Genomic DNA, 17,227 nt, shown 5'->3' on the forward strand with positions numbered 1-17,227 from the left:
CTCATAGTGTCCTTTCTTTACAGAAATAGTCGTATTAGGACACATATGCACAAGGATTAACACCATGACACACTGTACACGGCGGGCCCCGGCGAGCTCACCAGTCGTCGTCTGAGTCCAGGTCTCTGGGGAGGATCCACTCCACGGATGAGCCCAACAGAGTCTGAAGCTCGTTCGTGAACTCCACCAGATCTAAGAGCTCCTTACTTTCTGGATTACAGGACTCCAGGTCTTTGGGGCAAGAGAATAAGAGACTTGCTGACACTTGCCGGCAGAACTCGGCCTCCGCGATGGTGACGATTTTCACATTTGGGAAATTGCAGCGGAATATGCAGGAGGACATTTGCAGTTTCTTGAGCAGGTCTGAGAGCGACAGCCAGTTACGAGGCCTACACAAGAGAAAGGACAGTGGTTTGAGTTTCCAGCAAAATTAGAGGCGCTCCCAACTATGAACTACCCGTCTCCTGGCGGTGAAAGGGCCTGCTACTTCCACTTTGATTACCCCACCCCCACCCCACCTCTCACTGTCCTTAGAAGGTCTACTTCTTCTTCTTTTTCTTTTTTAATTTTATTTATTTATTTATTTTTGGCTGCATTGGGCCTGTTGCTGCGCACGGGCTTTCTCTAGTTGTGGCTCGCGGGCTCTAGAGCGCAGGCTCAGTAGCTGTGGCGCATGGGCTTAGTTGCTCCGTGGCATGTGGGATCTTCCAAGACCAGGGCTCGAACCTGTGTCCCCTGCACTGGCAGGCGGATTCTTAACCACTGTGCCACCAGGGAAGCCCGGAAGATCTACTTCTAGCGGGGGAACTCTGGACTCATGTGCATGTGTTAAGAGGCCACCTAGGGCGGATCAGCCAACTTAGACAAAAGCAGGAGCAGCGCCCCTGAATGAGCCTCGTTGCAGGCCACCACAGTGCTGCCTTGGCTCTGGTCACAACTCAGGTCACCCCTCTCCAAGTAAGTGCACCCCGTTCTAGTCACTAGGGAAAACCAGTCTGTATGCCAACCCAAGGGAGATGGCAAACACCTCTTGGACCTCTCCTCTCCTCCGGCCCTCACGGAGAGAGCATGAGAAACACTCGAGGTCACCTGGCTTTCCTTTCCTTTCCCACACCTCCAACCCGCCCCTCAATGCTGCCGGGAGTGAGGATTTTTCGAGAAGGGAGGTGGTACAATCCTTCCTGATATCCTGCCACGCTTTATCATCTCTATCCCGAATAGAATGTCACCACAAAGGCAGACACGTTCCCAGCCTCAGAGTCCAAGGAGGATGCTACTCCTTAAGCACCGGGGTCAACACACAGCAGAGCAAGGTCTCCTGATGTGTTCACTCCGAAGGGTTGGTCATGGGGCACAGTGGCCCGACCGTGGGGACAAGACTCGATCTAAGCAAATCTGAAGACACATAAGAGCCCAGGTGCCACATACGGCTTTCTCTAATCTTATACGAGAAGAGGGTACACATCAGTATCGTCCCGTGGACCTCACGCGCCTTGGAAGGCCCCTATGGTAGCCGTTTGGGGAGGATCCCTTCCCCAAGAGTTTACTGACTGAAACTGCAATTGCAGTCGCTGACTCCCGTGTCCTTTGGGCTCTAGGGGTGTGTTCCAATGAGGGCAGTTGGCTGGGGAGCCCTCCCACCCCCCAAACTTTTCTGGAAAAGTTCCACTGCATTATGTGAGGTCGGTGGACACTTGGTGAGGAATTCACTCACCCCCCAACCCAGCCACCCTCATCTGCTGAAGGGGATTTCTAACTCCTGCCACCCCACAGAGCAGCTGGGCTGGCTCTCGACCACACGCTGGCCACGCTCACCCCTGAGCGACGGACACCTGGACGTTATAACACGGCAAAAGGGGGTCTTGGGAAAATTCAGATTCCAATAGGTCACCATAGGCCTCGTTGCTGTCATCCCGGTCCTCCGGTCCTGGGGGATTTGCTAAAACATCGTAACCACTTTCATCATCTGGTTCTAACCGGGGGGGCAAACAAGAGAGAGGTCAGTAAGCTGGAGCAAGATTCCAGCTGTTCGCCAAAAAGGACCCTGGAAAAATTCTTTCCCAAGCAAGTCCTGCTCACAGCACCACCCCCACCCCCACAAGCCCAACTGAAACGAACAAGGCTGCTCAGCACACACAGCTGCCAGAGAACTCCGAAGAGCAACCGGGGCTACCGTCGTCAGGAGCCTGCAGGTTAGTTAAACAGTCTGGAGAGAGAGGGGGAGAGAGAGAGAGAAAGAGAAACAAGATAACGCCTGCTGGTAAGAGGCAAATGCTGCTGGAGTTTGGGAACATCTCACGCTGGGACTGGTGTCACCTCCTGACAAGTCCCACTGCACACGCCTCCAGGTATCTGACTGAAACCTCCCCACGCGTCCACCCGCCTTCCTGAGGGACTGCCCGCCTCACCGCCCCAGCCTGCCAAACAAAAGCTAGCCTGGCTAGCTAAGAGTTTTCCAGCCCCCCACCTCGCAAAACTCAAAGTATGTATCTCTTCTTTGACAGACTAACGTTGGGCCGCTTTTCCCAGTAAAGGGTCACTTAGAGTAAACGGGGGGTGGGGGTAGGGGGAACCCAGGTGAAAGGCTGTGAAGTCACCGTCTAGATGCTTCAACAAGACCGTGTCTTGACCTCTGCTGTACCTGTTAAGAACTTCTCCAGAAGTTCGCTGTGGTTCACTTTCTTGATGGTTCTACCTGAGTACGTAGCCAGGGTAGGATCGGCACCATAGGAGAGGAGCAAGCGGACAATTTCGAGATGATCATTCTTGACAGCATCGTGGAGAGGCCTAGGAGAGGTGCGGGGGATTACACCTGTGCACGCGACGCTTGCTTCTAAGGACACGGGGCAAAATCGAGCATGTGTGGCCAAGCCTCGTAGGCGCGCTATTTCACCGAGGAGGTGAGTGTACGGTCGCTGCGACAAATTACTCTGTTATTTCAACACATAACCCTTTACGGGACAGGTGAAGGGACCATCTCAGGCCTAATTCTTCAATGCAAATCTCTCTTAATGCATGGCCCAAGGAGGAACTCAGGCCACGATGAAAACGTTTCCAATGAACTAAATAGTGACAGACTGTAAGAAGGTAACATACGGCGGGCTGGGGGGAAGAACCCCAGCACCACGGAAGCAGATACGACAAGCCATTGTTACACCATTACAAACAAAACCCAAAAAGTGCAGTTTGTAAAAGAAACTAGGGGCAAAGTGGAACCTCTCCTGAAACCAATTTGGAGATAAGTGATCAACCCTCTCGCCCAGAAGCAGTCGACAGGCAGGGCGAGTTCTCAGGAGGATACAGAGTCCTCCTGCTCGTGTCCACTGGGGTCAGGAACACTGTTCACAGTCCCATCCAGAAAGGATGCTATTTGGAAACCATGAACCACCAAATACCTTACGGTTTTGCTCATTTTATGACCGTCAGGAAAGCCCCAGTGCCCTGCCTCGTGGTGGCATCCCAGGTACAACCAGGAAGATGCTTGGGCTGACTCAGACCTGGGCCTCTGGCCAATAAACCGAGGTCAAGGACAGAGTGGGGGCCAGGCCCGGGGATGTGGGTGGACACGGCAGGTCCTATCAAGCCAGTTGCCACTGGACCTGTCTGTACTCCTGCAACTTTCAACTCACATATATGTTCAAGATTGAGATTCAACAGACGCTGGTGAAGAGTCCAGGGTCTTAAAAGAGAACACCCCTGATTATTCATGCAGGCTCAACATTTTCAGGGACTTCTGTCCATAAGAGCGTCACAGACTTTTAAAGTTCTATGTAAATTTGCCAGAAAGATCTGTCCGATTCCATTCTAGAGGACTCCGCCACCAGTGTGCTTACATGGCACTCACTCTCCATCTTTCCTTCTGGGGTTCCCCGCACACCCTGAGAACCACTGCCTATGCCCCAGCAGGGCCAGGCCAAGAGCAAGACCGCCACTGACCCGGTTCCATCCTGGGCACTGCAGTTGACATCGGCGCCATATTCAAGGAGGTGTCGTACGATGTTGAGCCAACCTCTTGCACAAGCCTCGTGCAGGGCACAGTAACCTGCGTTGTCGCGGTGGTTCACATCACAAATCTTGTTCTCCAGGCAGTACAAGACCACTTCCTACGGGGAGAGGAGAGGAGAGGAGAGGAGATACCATCAGACCACGATACAGTGAACCTTGTAAGCGTGACCTCCCCATAGCTTGGCGGTGCCCACTTTCAAAGGCATACATCCTCGGGGCCAAAAGCCCACCATGGCGCGGGCAGGCGGCAGGCATCCTGGTGGGGGGCGAGAGTGCGTGAGAAGGGCGGGCTTGGAGATGCAGACAGTGTTGTCTAAGGCTCTGCTGCACCAGTGGCCTGGCCATGGGCAAGTTACCCTTGAACTTCTCCAAGCTTCCACAGGGCTGCTGAGAGGACGCATTCGGATAGCGATGAAAGCCCTCAGCCCAGGGGCCGACGTGACCAGTACAGAGGTGTCACGGCTGCTAACATCTTAGATGACACATTGCCAAGCACAGACCATTCTCACTTGATGGGTCTGTTCGGTCAGTGGCAGTGGACGATAACACAAGTTTAGATCAAAGTATGGATGACCAACACTTAAAGAGAGCTTAAATCAGCCGGAGAACATTCCCCAGCTTAGAGAAGCAGGGACACCCAGGTCAGCTACATCCTCGCGCCCCTTGTTAAGACCCCAAATCAGAACCTGGGCCTCAGATGCTCTTGTCTGTACGTTAAGTAGAGTTAAAGAGAAGCTCTCCCCCTCCATCCTCGAGGAATGACACAAAATGCCTCCAATAACCCCACCCTCTATTTTGCCTCACTCCACCCTCTCGAGTAAATATGAAAATTTTAGACTGATTCTGCCCCAAGTTAATGACAGGAACCTGATACACCACAGGCTGCAACCTCCACATTTCAAGAATCAAATAAAATGGTCACCGCCCCACCCCCCACCCCGGAGATGTTCTGTGTCAACACTGTGCATTAGAATCACTGTTATTAACCTTCTTTCTTTGGCTTGTTAAAATATTAATATGAACCACTCCCAGTAAGCAGAGCAGGAACTTATTCAATGTTTTATTACCTTAAGAAAGTTTTCAGACACATCGAAAGCATTTGCCACCAGAAAACACGTTATACTGTTTATACTGGGTAAGTCGTGCCCAGCAGAGAGCCGGCAGGTTCTGAGAGCTGGGAGTAGGCAGAACGTGCATGTGGCCCAACACATGGTCTGCAGGGTAAGGGGGGATGCGATGGGGTCAGAACAGGCCTCCTTGTGACATCTCTCAGGTAACTCATCTGTTAAACCCAAAAAGGGCGTCATTCTAGCCGCCCATAAGTGCGAGATGGGTTCTGTAAAGCCTTTTATGCCCTTTGGAGGACACGCCAATCAAAGGTGACCACTCACTTGGGAGCGAACTAGAATGTTCCATTTGCTTACCACGTGAACCCAATGGGGCATGCTGGTAAACCTGGCCATCGGTGCCCTGTTACTTCAGGTCACTGCAGCAGCTCCCTTCCAAAACAAGAGGAGGAAGAGAAGAGGCACGCCCACGAATGCGTTTCTCCGTTTACATCCCAACCTGCCAGAAAGCCCACAATCCTCTGGGCTCCCAGGCCACCTGCCCCGAGCCCTGGTATCCAGGATACCGCACGAAGCTGCTGCGCTTTTAGCAGGCCCTCACTAGCCAGACTTGAGTGGACGGCTGCAAGCTAATGAGTTGTGTGCCCCAGCCAGGGAGAGGCCCTGTCACGTGGCTCTGGGATCAGGTCTGAACGCCACCAACTGCTGTGCACACATCAATTTACTCAACCCAGGGTTTATTTGCTGTGACAATCATGGCCTTCACCTGGAAACCTTCATCACTACTAGGGCAGATTCAAGGGTACCTAGAAATGAAAGGCCGTCCAAGCTGGTGGGTAAGTCAACTCTCTTCTCCTGGAAGATGGCAGCAAAGGCAGCAGTAGCCCCACGGCCAGGTCAGACTTTTGGCCACGGGCTGTCCTAACTCAACCACGTTGATCCCACTATTTACACAGTGCTTCTCATTTCCCCAGATGAGGACGTCTTCTGTCACCCACAGGAACCCAGGAGATAGCAGGAAAGGAAGGTAGTACTATCCTCATTCAACACTTGGAAACTGAGGCCCAGAGATATTAAACCCCAAGTTCAATTAACATGAAGTACTAGACCTATAACTCAGGTCTTTGGTACCTGGTCAGCTGGGAAGATTCAAAAGGCCCAAGAGGGCCCCAGTTAGAGGGATGCAATCCAGCTGTGACGAGCATCCCACAGGCCTTCTCTGTTGGGGGTCAAGTGGGCTAACTACACTCTCCTAGCTAGGAGGGTGATGGCCTCTAAATGGATGGCAACCGTCGCCACCAACACTTTCTCTAACTGACAGTGAAGAGGCGGGGCGAGTCTGTCGACGCAACACATTCCTTGGTTTATTTTCTCCGCTAGAAATAAACGGGAGTGTCTGAAGGGCAGCCCAGCCATTCCCGAGCAAAGTCAAACTGCTTTTGTCGGACAGCTCTCTGTTCAGCGGCTATAAACCGAATGCCACTACCCGCAAAATGTAACCATAAAGGCCATAAGCCCGGCGTTGTGAGTTAATTAAATGCCTCATTAACTTTTTAAAAAACATGACTTATTCAATTCATAGAAAATTTAACCATCACCACTAAAGGCACAAGCATGTGGTTGCACACTGGCGTTTTAGCCTAAGAAATAGAAGCCTTTTTCCCAGGAGGGAAAGGTTTGAGATCTTTGGCCAAGTGATCTATTTAACGCGGATCTGAAGCCAGAGTGTGTTTCTAAACCTCCAGAACCAGATTATCATGACATAAAGCTCAGACAGCCTTTATACTGCACATGGTATCTTTGGCTAAGCAGAAGAAAATAACCAAGAATGCTAAAGACAAAACTTCAGGAAAACCCTCCCAAACCACACCCTTATCTGCTTAAGCAAACTGTCCTTCAATTTTAAAAGGTTGAAGCTGCCACATCTCCCAACTGGGCCATCATCCCAACATTTAAAATTCTGCCCAGAGAAATCCCAGAAAGTTGGATTCAAAGTTGAAAGCGTTCATCTACTTGTCACAATGTTCAGCATCAACACTGGTGATCTGTGGAATCTACATATTGAAATTTACATTTGAAGAAAAAAACAAATCCGACCCTAAACATTCCCAAGGCTTCCTGTGCAATCAAAGGCCAGGTAGCCTAAAAAAGTATGGATCAAGTGCCCCTTGGCCCAGGCCTCAGAGCCACCAAACCAAAATGGAAACTGTCTTAGAGGACCAACGAGGGTCTTTTGACGTCTCTGGTCCCAAAGGGAGGCTGCTGGAAATGATGCCAAGTTCACAGGTGGGGCTCGGAGCCCCGCCCTCCACGGCGGGTGCAGCAGCACCCCGCCACCCCCATCTCCAGCATTTGCTGGAAGCGGGAGTCTACTTTTTCAACCCTAACCCAAAAGTTGGGGTTAGGGGTCTCCCCCACCACCTCCAGCGTTTGCTGGAAGCAAGGAGACTATTTTCTCAACCACAGGGGGTCTAGCTCAACACTATGTGCAACATCTGCTCTGTCCTCCCAGGCGCCCGCTCTCAGCTCTTGGGAAACCAACTGGGTGCTCCTTGGACTTCACCTGCAAGTAACTGCGCTAACTACCAGAAAGTGCTCTCTAGCTAATGGAGAGGTCTCCAAGAGACGTGTAGATATACACAAGAGCACATTCAACCCACAACAACAACAAAACACCCCAAACTAAGCATAGCCCTAGTGCTTCCAACTTCCCACCCACAGTCAGGCCTTAGGGCCAAGGCAGGCACACTTCCAAGGGCTCACGGCACTATGGACCGGGGTGGGGGGACACGACGGGAGACGGGGGACAGGGGCACAGAGCTGGCTGAGGGTGTGGGCGCCAGGGCTCCGGGCCAGCCTGGGTCCTGCCACCCCAGTGCTCAGCCACACCTCCACGCTCAGCCTGCTGAACCGCGTTTTACTGTCACCATTCAACTCCCAGAGGGCTGATGCCAGCACAGAAAAATGCCTTTGCCCTGTGGGCTATCACATCACAATTGCTACTGACAAGTATGGTGGGGGAACTGCACAGGGCATGGAGAGGCATCTGTCTCACAGAGGTTTTGAACTGTAAAAAGGGCAATTCCAGTGTGAGCCAGTCTTGCTGAGGAGCGTGGTGGGCTGTGGAGCACTGCTGGATTGCTACCTGTACGGGGATCAGCTAACCCCTCTGAGGCTCAGTTTCCTCATCCGAGAGTGGGCTAGTACTCGTTACTCCCAAGTGAAGATGTTAACAGGGTGAAAGGAGTTACTACAGATCACACGGGCTTAGGCAGATATCAGCTCTCTTTCTATGTTGCTCTAGCAATAGAGGCCATCACTGTCATCAGCCGTGCTGGGTTGGGATACAGCAGTGTGGACAGGGAGTTCTGTGCAAGGCTCAACCCCTGCTCCCCGCCCATCAGCCCTCGGCTCCCGTGCCCTCTCAGAAAGAGACTGCTCAGGTCTGCCCCACTCCCACCCCTACTCTGCACAGACACTTCCCACCCGCTACCCCACAGGGACATCACTCTGCCCCAAACAGCACAAGTTAGTAGAGCTAATAACTACTCTCCTTCTTGCTATTCAGAATCCAAAAGGGCTCATTAAAATTCCCCTGGTCGCCAAGCCCTGGGTTAGGTCAGATTTTATATCAGAGATAAGTGAGCCGGACTGGCCAAAGCAGCCTACCTGCCTGAACGGGAACGGAACATCAGAGAGGCCTGCCTTTCTTTTCACACCACGACTGAACAAGCCACCAAAGAGCCCGCAGTGTGAGCGGGGCCAACGCAAACACCCTGCTGGAACACCCAGCCCAGCCCGCCACGTGGAGGGGGCTGGGCTCTGAGACCCGCCCCCCATCCCCAGCCAGTGTGTCCCCCACCCAAGGAGCAGCAGCCGGCGGATCCTGATCCGGGGCACCCACAAGGATGCTCACCTCGTAGCCAAGCCGGGAGGCCTGCTGTAGGAGGGTCTCGCCTGCGTTCTTATTGACAATAAGTCTCCGCGCTTCCGGTGGCATCGGGCGGGACTGGGTGGTCTCTGGAGGGGAGCTTGAGCATGTCAGCTGCGAGACCTGGGAAGATGGTAACAATTGCTGCAAACGGTCCAAGGGCTTCTGGTCCTGCTTGGCCGGCGAAAGATCATAGTCGGAACTGGGCTCGGGCCGCTCCTGAGTGGAGGAAAGCACTTTTCCTCCTCTCTGTCTGAGGGAGGCGGGGCGCGAGGAAGGGGCTGCATTTTTACTCGCTGGAAACTTCACCGCCACCCAGGAGACAGGTCCCCTAGGAAGGGGCAGTGACATTTTTGGGGGAGGGGTTCAGGAAAAGGAAAGCTTTGTCCCCAGAAGCAGAGAAGTAGGCAGGTGGGATGTGCCTGCACAGGCCCGGGGGGCGGGGGAGAGCCAGGGGCAAGAGGTACCTTGCCATCCGCATTGTCCACGTAGGAGTCCCCTGGCAGCGACAAGCCCCGCCTGGGCTCCTGAGGGATCAAATGCTTGGTTTTGCACGGTCGCTTCGCGGATGGTTTCTCGCTGTTGTCGGTGTATTTCTGCGGCAGGGGCGAAGGCTGCCGATCCATTTCTCCGTCCGTGCACAGCACATCTGTCAGGGGGAGAAGCAGCGGGCGTTACACAGTTGTAGCCGGTGAGGAAAGAAAAGCCCATTGTTAGCACTGATCGTTGGAGCAGATTCAGTTTTTAAAGATATACCAATTATGTTTTCAAAGCACTAATATTTTAATTATCCCACATTCAACCGGCAAATAGGCTAACCCACGAAACGCCAAATGGCAAGTCGCTTCAAAGGGCCGCAAGAGAGGGCAGAAGCCAGCCCTTCGTGCGCTCCCGTCCCCACCCGTGGGGGGCCTGGGTGCTTGGGACAGGGCGACTGGGGACAGCCTGAGGCTGGAATGAGGGCACTGACAAGCGCCCGGGGTCACCCAAGACTTCCCTTCCTGCCCAGCCGCGGGCTGGGTGATGAGGAGCAGCCCAGGAAGTCGAGCTCCCGCCTCACTGTCCATTCCATAAGGAAGTGTGCAGGCTGAAAGGACCTCATGAAGAAAACTCCCCGCTCGCCACACGCTACTCTTGTCAACTTGGATGGCGCTCAGGTCCCCTCCAGGGCCGTTTCCCACAGAGGGCGAGTGATCCACCCTCCAGGAGCGCCCCCCGCCCCGTGTGTACCTTGTTCATTGTCACTGCATTTAAGGGACTCCTCCAACCAGCTGCTGTTGCTTTTGCCCTCTGCCCTTTTCCTGCCAGGTTTCTCTTTGGAGATGCTATTGCCCTGGGGGGTGACCGCAGGCTGAACCGCCTGGGTCACTTCCGTCCTGCCCTGCCGGCCAGGTTTGCTCTCTGCTCCCCCCGTTCTCTAAGGTGCAGCAAGCGGCGCTGCTTTCTGGGATGGAGCCCTGTTAATTCAATGCACACCTCAGGTTGGTCAGCTCACTATAATGTGGCTCTTCTAAGTGGTTAGAGGAACTGTTTGTCATTTCCCTCTCAGGCCAGTCAGCTAATGGAGAAGTAACTACAAATTAATGAAGAAGCCCCCCGGGGAAGGGGTGGGGGTGGGGAACAAACTGTCTTACACATCACTAACAGGGGTGGGGGGAGGGGACGGGTGTGGTCACTGTGTTGGCTGGAACTTGTCACCAAGTCTCGGGAGGGGGCCTATTTGCCTTTGGCCACCTTTGGGCTCCAGCCCCTGCACCTGGCTTTGGGGGGGTGGGGGGTGGGATGGGGGTGGGGGGTGGGGAGGTGTGAGTGGCTCCCCCCAGGGCTCCAGGGTGGGACTGGAACTTTCCACTGCTCCGCTCCAGGACTTCCGTAGGGTGCCCTGCGGGCCCGAAGCCAAACCAAGCTCACCTCTGGAGACCCGTCTCCGCTTGGCTTTCAGCAGAGAGTCCTCCGGGAGCCCAGTGGTCTCAGTGTGGTTCCTATCGCCAGACACCTTGCGCTTTCTGTTCAGCCGGAGGGTGGGGCTGCGTGACGCGTCCGGGGCCGCCTGGTCGGCGGGGGACTCTCTGGGGGGCTCCGTGTCCATGTCCTCAGGAAGATCACTGTCTTCTAGGGCTTCAAAGCGGTCAGCTTTGCTTCCATCATAACACTCCCCTAGGGGAGGGGAGACAACCCGGAAAGGAGGGAACAAAGGTCACCAGGAGCAGGCAGGACCCCCATGCCCAAGGCAATCTGCTACCAACAGACCGCCCCCCTTTGGAGACCAGGGGCCTCACACGCCGGAAGCACAAAACCCTCAGAAAGACGTCCCGAAGGAAGGACAGCTGAACACAACCAGCAAAGAAAGCAGAAAATGAGGCGCGTAGTCCACTCACAATCCATCCTTCAAGGGTCAAGGTGAGGCATCTACACCATCCGTCTATAGGCATGTGAGATCACTCCCTAACTGCTTAACTCTCCAAGGTGGCTTACTTTTAAAGGGGGGTGAGTGACCTCACAGTAAGATCCAACCAATCAGGGCAGAGCTACAAATGACTATGGAAACAGCTGCTAGTAAACAAAAAAGGCTGATGTCATCAAGAGACCAAATAGCCCCCAACTGCCATCTACACAGACATAGCACCAATGTTCACTTGGGTCAGCAGGGGCGAGGGTGAAGAAAAAGGGTAGGGAAAGAATGCTGGGAGGCTGGGAAGCTGGGGAGACCAAGGCAAGAGGAGCCTGGCAAAGGGAAAGGAAAGGCTTCCTGGTGCACACACAAGGGTCAACGGCAATTTCAAAGAACTCAACCAGATTGCTACAAGTCCGTCTGTCCTCTTTCCACACCCGTGGGGGGAAAAGCATTTCACTGCCATCGAGGGGCTGCTCCTATTTCCTGTCTAGGAAGAAGGCCCTCAGTGACACCAGTCACCCACCTGGCACGTCTCCACGCCTTCCTTCCCAGGCAACAAGCATCTAAGGACATTTCAAAGACAAGACTCCAACCCCCTTCATGGGGGTGGGGTGGGGGGGCTGCGGCGGGCAGGGCTGAACTGCTCACACCCCAGCTCCGCCTGTGTTGCTCCTGGCCCCTCTGCTCAATCTAGCATCCACTTGGGGCTTTTCCTCCAATCAGCCCAGCCTAACATCACTCCTCACTTTTGCTCTAGCCAAAGAAACAGTTCAACTGCTTTGCTAGTCACATTGTTTCTAACACACAAAGAATTCCATAATGATCACTGTGCTGTTAAAGAGTTCCCCGAAGATGACCCTGTGTCCATCACCGGCCGGGGGTGGGGGTGGGTGTATGAGTTTGGTATTTCGTTAACACCTGAGCTAAGCTCCCACAGCCCGTTTTTCTAGATGAAATCATGGACACACCCCTCACATGCTGCTCGCATTTCTCCTCCTCTCCCTAGACCACTTCAAGTATCACTCCCACTTCTGCCCAGCCGGCTGGTCCCCTGATCAGCCTCTCTTGGGGGCATTCCCAGCATTTAATGGCAGCCAGTTGTGGGGATGAACCTCACCCTGGCCTGGGCTAGCCTAACCTGTGCTCTCAATGGTGGAACACACTTAGCTTTTCTCCAAGGGTATCCCAAGGTGGGGCAGATCCCCATCTACTCTTGCCGGAATGGTGGAATCACCCCAACCGCGAGGGTCTCCTGCCATGGCAGCAGGAGAAACCCCAAACACCTGGCCTGTGCTTACGGGTGATGCAGCCCAGGCTACCGCAGGCCCGGTGAAGACGGCGTGCTGCAACTCTCACTCCGGCTGCTCTGTGACCCTCTTAAGCACTCGGGCAGGAATGGCGCCGCTTTACAACTCGGCCCCCTTCACTTGTAAAGTGGGAATGTTACTGCTAGCCTCCCTCCAGGGGTGGGCTTCATAATCACGGGCCGGGCTCAGCACAGAGAAAGGCTGGAAAAATCCCTTTAACCAAAAGATGCCAAGACTTTCAGACCAGCCTGAATCTCAGGCCTGAAATGTAGGAAATTTTAAGAGGTGAGCCCTGCTGGTTACACCATTGGACTTCTCTGGTCCAATCTGGTCCAATCAGCCTTCCCTAAAAGCTCCGTGGGAGGGCATCCATGGAGGAATGGATGGGCTACCTTAAGAACCCCCATGTCCAATTTGAAAGTTTCTTTTTCCAAACTAGGTCCATCCACCCTTCCCCCAACCCCGGAGCCTTTTAGGGCAAAGATCTCAATTCCCCTCAGCTAAGGCCCCCCAAGACCTTACGCTAGTGTGACCTTACCCAGGCCACTAATAACCCTGAAGGACACCCACCCCGACTGCCCAAGATGCCCATGGCCACCAGCTATGGGGTAGAGGCTCCGTGTCACTTGGAGCTTCTCAAAGACTGTTCTAACCACGACCCACAGGAGGATGACCCTGGAGGGCAAAGGAGATGGGGAGATAAATAGATACACGGGGATCCTAACCATCAGGCTTTGCCATCATTGCTACTTTTGGCCCTTCTAAAAGTGGGAAGCCATGTGCCCTTGGTCACCCAGTCTAAGCAAGATGTGAACGTGGTCCCTGCAGCATGGTCCTATGACTCACAGCACCTATATCCCAAATGCATTATGGTTGTACCATAGCATCACCTCACAGAAGCATCACCACAGCAACATTTACAAGTCACTGTGGCAGCAAAGCACCCTCACCACGGTTGAGCCATGCCCAGTGAGGCCTAAACGAGGTGAGAGGGTTCTGAGTCGCTGGAAGGCTCCCCAGGATTAAAATCCCCTTCTCTGTAGCTTAACTATAGCACCTCCAGTCAGGGCTAACCTTGTTCAAAGTTACACCCGCTACACAAGGGGTGCAGGGGGTCTCTGTTCCAAAGGAGTTTACAAACGTGCAGGTGCTCAGCTGGAAGAGAAGTTCCCTGAGCAAAGAAGTTTCATGAAGCCCCTCGACTGAGGCTTCCTCCAGCTCCTGGCCAGGCACTGCCACTGAGCAGGTCCTAGGCCTGTCCCAGCCAAGTGGTTGGCAAGGGAGATGGTTACTCCAAGGTTGAGAAGGAAGGGACCAATGCCTCCTTGCCCCGCCCCATCTTCAAATGCCACTGAGGGTTCCTAGTGATGAACTTCCAAGTCTGAGGAACCTCCCAACTCATTTGGTGAACTTCCAAAATAAAAATTTCACTCAGCCACCCATGTGATCATAAAGAATAAATGAGTATCTCGGCCACTGTGTTTTCAAGTTAATTTCTTTTTTAAACAAGCCCCTAGCAACAAGATGCACCCGCACCAGGACAACCAGGGCCACGCAAACAGCACCCACCACCTTGGAAGCTCCTGGTCCCTCCATGGGTAGGGGCTGCCTCAGAAGGGGGGAGGCATCTTGAAGGCATCCTGGACCCTCTCTGTGACCCCTGCCCGCCCCAAATCCCCGCCCCAGCTCCCATGTGCTCACAGCTCGGCTCTCGGCCACACCGACACCCATGAGAAGGACCTGAGCCCGTATCAGCTCAAGACATGATGGCCCAAGAACAAGAAGGCCCGTTCATATCCAGCTGAATGGAGTGAACACCTGCTGGGCCTTGGACGTGGAGGCCGTGGTAAGAACAGTGGCCCCTTCAGGTGACCTTTCCTGACCAGCTAGTTACAAACCCCACGTCTCTACAAGACAGAGGGTGGGTGGGGAACCCACCTCCGTTGCCCCAACCTTTCAAACGGAGCCCCTCACCTTCCCCAACCCTACTCCTGCCCTCCCATGGTGGCGATTCATGGCTCACTGGGCCATGTCCCGGGTGCTCCAGGAAGAGACCCGTCGGTCGGTCTGAGATTGGAGGCAGGCGGTGGGGGGAGGGGGCTTTCGGAATCATCTGGGGCTCAGGCCCTGCTCCCCATCAGCCACACCGAGTTCTCGTCTCCACGCTCAGCAGGAAAGACTGGGAAGGACGCACACAAACGTCTCTGGGAAGAAGGGCGGGTGAGGCCACTGAGACGTGAAGGGCAGCGGCCACCCTGGGTTTGGCCACGTTGCTGGAGAAAAGGGCGAGAAGACTCGAGGCTGGTTAACTGCCCGCTCCCTTCCTCCAGCCTCCCTCACCGTCCACCCACAACAGGCAGATCCCCTCCTCAGAAAAGTGCAGCCCCGTGAACTTGGCCTTGCCCACTTTTATCACATCTCTCTGAGAAACTTCCCCAAGAGCTGAGTTATGAGGCCACTCGGGAGGGTAAGGGCTGCGTGTCAGCTGTGAGCACAGGCAAGGAGGGAGGCCTGGACCCTCCGTTTTTCATTCCAATCCCGAGGGGGAGGAGCTCAGAATCGGCTACTCCAGGCACATCAAGAGCCCCATCCCTCGGGTAAGGCCGCCACTGACTAGCCCCAGAAATCCCCTTCTACGGGAGCCACGTAGGACAAACCGGTCCCGGTGTGGCTTACCCAGAACCCTGGCCACAGGCCTTTGTCTGACCCCAAAGATGAGCTGGGGGAGGGCAGTGCTCCAAGCAGCAGAGAGAAGCACACGCTGTGGCTGACCACAATTTTCCCAAACTGCATCAGGCACCCACGACCTAAGCGTGCGGGCGAACGCTGACCCTACGACTGGGTCCAAGGGCCTGGGCCTCCCAAACGTGCCCACCACCCCCGACTGTCCTGTCTCAGGAGGATTTCACGCCCACCCTGTCCTCGACGTTCACCTAGGTGCCCTCACTCACCATCGCCGGTGAGGTTTCTGGGGTCCGGAGCAGGCTGCAGGCCACAGGCCACAAGCACGCACACTGAAGAAAGCGGGAGAAAGACCTCCACTTGCTGCCAACACATCTCATTAGCCCAGGAAGTCTCGAGGGCAAAGCCCGAAGTCAACCCCAGTGGGGGAGCAGCTGATGGGACCGCAGAGTGTGACTCGAGGCAAACACTAGCTTTCTCTCCAATTTGGCCTCCAAAACAGAATACACCCCGTCTGGTAGGAAGAACGCCCTCGTTGATCCCACGCCCTTGGAGCGTGCTGTCAACTCCTAATGACTGCAAACAAGCCTGCCACAGAAAATAATTATGCTCGTCTTTCTGGTGCCTTCATCAGCCCTCATCTCACTTTAACGAAACCTCTGCCTTTGGAGGGAGAATCCGAGTACTCTCCACTCCCTCCCACAGGAGACTGTCACTCTGGAGGGTCTGGCTCTGGCTGCAAGTGTCATTCCACTGCTACCAAAAACCCGTATCCGTACCTGCTCCAAAACAGAACACATACCTGCTACGCTGGAGGTCTTGCACCGCCATTCCTCTGCTCTACTGTATCAGACTATTACTAACTACAGGACTAGCATTGCTCCGGAAAAAGGAGATGCGTGCCAGGAAACAGCATTTCATAGGTGCTTCACTCATGGATGCCGCAACACTCAAAAGGACAACCAGCCTTGCAATCCACAGCTGGGAAGGGTGGCCAGAGCAGCCCGTTCTCCGAACAGCTAGCACCCAGACGCTGGGCCGTCGGAAGCGTATTGTTTCCTCTCACCTCCCTCGGCACTGGGAGCGGAACCGCCCCGTTCCCACCGACGTGGTACCACACGCGAGCCGCCTGGGTTCACTTACATCTCTCACTGTCGTTCTGGTCGGCAATGGCCTCCTCCAGGGCGACCGACTTTGGCTTTTTGTCCTGACTTCCTTTCAGCCTTTCCCAGTCAGCGGGGCTGAATTTGCGCACCTCGGAGTCTTTGGTCGTGGGGTGGCCACCTTCTCGCACTTTCATCTCCAACTCGGAGAAGCGCATCACTGCACGCTACAAAGAGAACGGAGATGGAAAAAAGACACACCTTACCACCAAAGCTATTTCACTGCCCTTACCTTAAAGGAAAGTATCTTCAAAGAAAAGTTTGCCCAAAACCAACCACAATTTATGATACGACTGAGATATTTTTAAATTGAACGATAAAAACGTAAGAGTGTCTATGTGTAACTAGTCACACACTCTTTCTTCGTAAAGCCATATGTATGTAGAGATATATGTGGTGTGTATGTATAGCCATACATACACTGTGGCATACAGACAGACATTCTCTTTCGAAGGTAAATAAAACAAAACAAAAACACAACGCAAAGAAAGCGAAACAAAAACACAACAGAAAAGAAAACAAATGCACAGTGAATAAAGACGACCATGGCCCACAAACTTCCCTTTGTATATTTGGAAATGAAATTTAACTCAAAAGGTTTATGTAAGATTCTAGTAATAAAAATTTGAAGAACTGACCTCACAGTAAGCAGCGGGTAGACATAAAATACTGTCCTC

At 53.8% G+C, this 17,227-nt stretch overlaps 1 protein-coding gene across 1 annotated transcript; it reads right to left on the minus strand.

The window, feature by feature from the left end:
* Positions 1–97: 97 nt before the first annotated feature.
* On the minus strand, positions 98–9,354 carry LOC309808879 (BCL-6 corepressor-like; the record flags this gene model as incomplete). The annotated part of the gene is made up of 5 exons (XM_082629453.1): positions 98–389; positions 1,816–1,972; positions 2,642–2,787; positions 3,937–4,103; positions 8,989–9,354. 5 exons carry the CDS (start codon positions 9,352–9,354, stop codon positions 98–100), a joined length of 1,128 nt encoding a protein of 375 aa, XP_082485579.1.
* Between the last annotated feature and the right edge of the window lie 7,873 nt (positions 9,355–17,227).

Source organism: Mesoplodon mirus, assembly GCF_964341445.2.
Source record: "Mesoplodon mirus genome assembly, chromosome: 7".
NCBI classification, from domain to species: domain Eukaryota; kingdom Metazoa; phylum Chordata; class Mammalia; order Artiodactyla; family Ziphiidae; genus Mesoplodon; species Mesoplodon mirus.